The sequence below is a fragment of the Spinacia oleracea genome, chromosome 4 (genome assembly GCF_020520425.1).
Source record: "Spinacia oleracea cultivar Varoflay chromosome 4, BTI_SOV_V1, whole genome shotgun sequence".
In the NCBI taxonomy this organism is placed as follows: Eukaryota; Viridiplantae; Streptophyta; class Magnoliopsida; order Caryophyllales; family Amaranthaceae; genus Spinacia; species Spinacia oleracea.
The window spans coordinates 183778937-183783364 of NC_079490.1; the positions used below are offsets into that span (position 1 = coordinate 183778937).

The following is a 4428-nucleotide window of genomic DNA, read 5'->3' on the forward strand; positions in this document are numbered from 1 at the left end:
CCTTATCGGGCCGTCCCTTAATACTTGACCTGTTTCTAAAAATGAAAACATTCTAACAATATTATATTATTTCTCACTCCACCCCTATTAACCCACTTATCCCCTACTCCATACAAAAAATAATTAAAAATTCAACCCCTACTCTCCCCCAACCCCACCTCTTAACACATTTCCCACTAACTACATTAAAATAATACCCACTATCAACTACTCCCTCCGTCCCATAATATAGTGCTTGTTTTTCTAAAATGGTGTCCCTAAATGATGTGCCTATTTCTATTTTAAACCATTAATTTTTACTTTGAAAATTGTATTTTTTGACTTTTATTCAACCCATGTGCTTGATTTTTGTCTTTTTTAGGCCTATTTATTATGTACACACCTTTAATCTCTAATTTCTCTCTCCATAAAAGCCAACTAACATGTACTTTATCTTGAAAGAACAAATAATTATTGTTTTTATTATCAATGTTATACTTTACCTTAATAACCGTGATTTTGGTCAAACGGGCACTATATTATGGGACAGAGAGAGTACTACCTATTAAATTAAATAAGTCAATTCAAGTACCTTAAACTCTATGCCGGTCAAACCGGGTCGAGTATTCCGGAACGGAGGGAGTACATGATAGCATAACATAATGAAAAACATTCCCAAAATGGATGGTACATAATTTTTCATACGACAATTTTTTAGACGTCTCATGTACCCAACATTGAACATAGTCAATACATCCACCATCCAAACAACAGTAGAAAGTACACCCAGCCACCTAGGTATATGCAAGAAATGTACCTTGGAACAGTTGTATTCCCAACCTCTTTGGGTATTTTTGTTCTTTTGCATTAGACCACTGAGTTTCGTGTTTTAAGTTTGACAATTTTATAGACCAAACCACTGCAGCGATAATCTTTAGGACACAATCAAATTGCTAATCCTCTAAAATTTCATTAAGAGAAACTTCAGGAGCATTAGGAAAATTCTTCTTAACAACACTTCTCCACATCCCCATCCTCGGTACGAACCCTACTGAAACCATACTCTTCAAGACCCAATCAACATCTCTTAGCATATTCTCTTCACATAGTCCCAACACCAACAACTTGTAAGACAAAAAGCTTGGAATCAAGGCCTTATACCTCATCATATGTACAAACTTTTTGGCAACAACATATCTCTTTGATTTCAGCAATCCATACAAAACCTCTTGATAAGTTCCTTTATTAGGTTCACAACCCATGAGCCTCATTCTATCTAATAACTCCATTGATTCCTCAATCCTCCCTTGTTTTTGCAATCCTGATACCAAAATGTTAAATGTGACCGCATCCGGCGAAACCCTTTCCTTTTCCATCCTCTTAATCAACCCAAATGCCTCATCCACCATACCCTTTTCACACATACAATGCATTATAGTGGAAAAAGTCATCTTATTTGGTTTACACTTTTGTTTAGGAAATTCGTCGAGCACTTGGTATGCATCCTCCAACCGCCCACATTTACACAACCCTTTAATCAAAATATTAAGCGTACAAGCATCAATCTCAACCCCAAGCTTAGTAGCACCCAGAAAAACCTCGTATATCATATCAAACTGCTTCGAACATACAAGATAATTCAGCACAAAGTTGAAGGTTTTCGTCGAAGGCCAACAATTATACTCAGGCATATCGTAAAGGGTTTCGATTACCCTTTTATTCAAACCACCCAAATTACCATAAACCTTGATTACATTGTAGAAAAACTCATCAGAAATGTGGCAATTTTTCTGGGTTTTGATCATCTTCAGAATATCATCAATGGCAGCAAAGTTTTTCGCTTCGCCGAGCTTGGCGACGATCACAGTAAAAAGGGATTCATTGGGTTTATAATCTTTGCGCTTGGATATGTGATCAAATATAGGAAGAACTGAATTGGGCTCTAATGTAGTGAAGATTTTAGCAACTTCATTTGGGGATAACCAATCCTTGTGAAACAGCTTTTGTATGCTACTACAGGATTGATCAGATGAACACGAAGATGATAATGGGGTTGATGAAGCATGTTTATGTATTAATCGTTGGTTAAATAATTGTCTAAGAATTGTTGATTGAAGTAGATTTTGGGAAGTGCTGGCGCAGCGAAAGGCTTTCATTCCGAATGCTTTCACGAGTAAGAAGTTGCAAAATGACGAATGTGAGCTAAATGATAATCATAGTCCAAACTATCCCCAGGCCATGTTGATTGTGCCGAGAGATGGGCATGGGCCGGACTGGGCTAGCACGACACGTGACACCAAATTGACCCGACACATAAGGACCTTATTGTAAGTCCGGCTCGGTATAAGAGGTGAGTATCACCATCTATTATTTATTACATTATACTAAAACAGACACCAGGAATGACAAATGTCACTTCCTGGTGCAAAATTTTCCCGCCAAAAAATATTTTCAAAAAAATCTCATCTTTATTTTATTTTATTTTAGTTTAGTTTTCTATCTTTTTTATTAACTGTTTATATATGGAAACTCAATATTTGAATATAGATTATGAATAATAATTACGTGCCACAAAATAATTTGCTAAAAATAACTTTTGGTAATATTTTAATCAAATCGTTATAATAATAATGGATTTACTTAATATTTTGATCAAATATGTTAGTATATCGAATATTTTGGTCAAATTAACTTATCAAACATTTAAAATATGTACTCCGTAATATTTAGTAGGAAAAATATTTTAGTACGGAGTAGATGATTAAATAAGTATGTTAAATATTTATTTATGATGTAATATTTTTAGAGAAATTTTTCAGTCAAGTACTACTAGAACTGGTCAAATAATTTAAGAATATCCATGCATGCACGGGACCTAATCTAGTAGTCAAATAAATCCTAACTCAATTGTTTTTACTTTCTCCTTTTCTTTTTGCCTTAAATATTTTTTCTTTTCCTTTATTCTTTTTATTTATTTGATTGAAATTAATTTTATTATTTCAGAAATTTTTAAAAATATTTTTTACCAAAACTAAAAATCAGATTTTCATTTTTCTTAGTGGTTGATTCTTTTGATTTTTTCCCCAAAAAAATATGTAAATTCTAAAAAGAAAAATTATCATCTTTATTAAATGAAATCTGAAAATTTGTAAAAAATATGAAAATTTGTCAAACTAAATATAAAAAATTAGAAAATTATCATCAGGAGTTTGTGACAGAGGTTGGACGGAGGTTGGACGGGAGAATCGAGGAGAAGCGACGTTGGGCGGTAGGGGAAAATCGTGGCTGGGCGGCAGGAGGAGAACTGGCGCTGGACGGCATGGGAGAATCGTGGCTGTGCAGCAGGAGGGCGCTGGGCGACGGGAGGAGAAGCTGCGCTGGGAGGCGGGAGGAGAAGCTGCGTTGGGAGACGGGATGAGAAGCTGCGCTGGACGGCGGGAGGAGAAGCGGCGCTGGCGGCGGGAGGAGAATCGAGGAGGAGGGGCGTAGAGAAGAGGGCGGATAGGCGCAGAGGTTGTGTAGTGTTCTTGAGTGGAGGTGCGCGACTACGTAGTCCTCTCTACTTTTAAAAAAATGGAAGAAGTAGTAAACAAGAAAAATGGTGCGCGATTACGTAGTACTCTCTACTTCTAAAAGCTCCTCCAAATATTTTAGGCTAAACAATTGACTTACTCTCTCCGTATTTTTTTAAGAGATACACTTGCCATTTTTAGTAACTTATCAACCCCACCATCTAATTAAATAATACATCTAATATACCATATCATCCACCATCCTATTAAACAAATATTTTCATAAACCCACCCCACCCTCCACCCACCAAAATGACATGGTCCCCACATATTTAATTATTAAAATATCTATCCAACCCCACTTGCTTTATTATTTTATTTCATTCAATTATTCTTCTTAATACCCGTGCCCGGCCAAGTGTATCTCTTAAAAAAATACGGAGGGAGTATATTTTAGTTGATTTTTAACAAACGTCTGTATACGGAATACTATGTTAAAAGAGAGGCAAATTGATGTACCCGCTGACAAATGCCGCTCTGATTTGCCTCTTTTATATTATTGATAACTAACCTATGATAAAAATAATTAATATACTTAATATATATGTTACCTAAAAATCTAAAATCTTCTAATTACTTATGTCAATAATCGATTATACTACGAATTACTTATTTACTCATGTCAATAAATTTCTTAATTTTAATGAATATACTCCCTACTATACTAAAAGATAGGCAGATCGATGCAGAGATGACAAATGTCGCTCTTTGGTTTGCCTCTCTTATAACATAAATAATGACTAATTGTAAGTACTATCAAGTTTCGTTTAGAGTTTGTGTCATATACTGAGTACGGATATGTAAGAACGTTCCTTAGGTCGATTATTATTTGTAATCCAATGAAAAATCTTTGCATACAATTTTTGATAGCCGGTAT

At 35.1% G+C, this 4428-nt stretch overlaps 1 protein-coding gene across 1 annotated transcript; it reads right to left on the bottom strand.

Annotated features, from left to right (window-relative positions):
* Positions 1-615: 615 nt before the first annotated feature.
* Positions 616-2173, bottom strand: LOC110775565 (pentatricopeptide repeat-containing protein At3g14580, mitochondrial). Its single transcript, XM_021980176.2, has one exon. The coding sequence runs from the start codon at positions 2133-2135 to the stop codon at positions 933-935; it is 1203 nt and encodes a 400-aa protein (XP_021835868.2). The 5' UTR covers positions 2136-2173; the 3' UTR covers positions 616-932.
* Positions 2174-4428: the final 2255 nt, after the last annotated feature.

Coding starts and splice junctions, on each gene's coding strand:
- LOC110775565 (XM_021980176.2), bottom strand. CDS start 2,135: ATGAAAGCCTTTCGCTGCGCCAGCACTTCCCAAAATCTACTTCAATCA.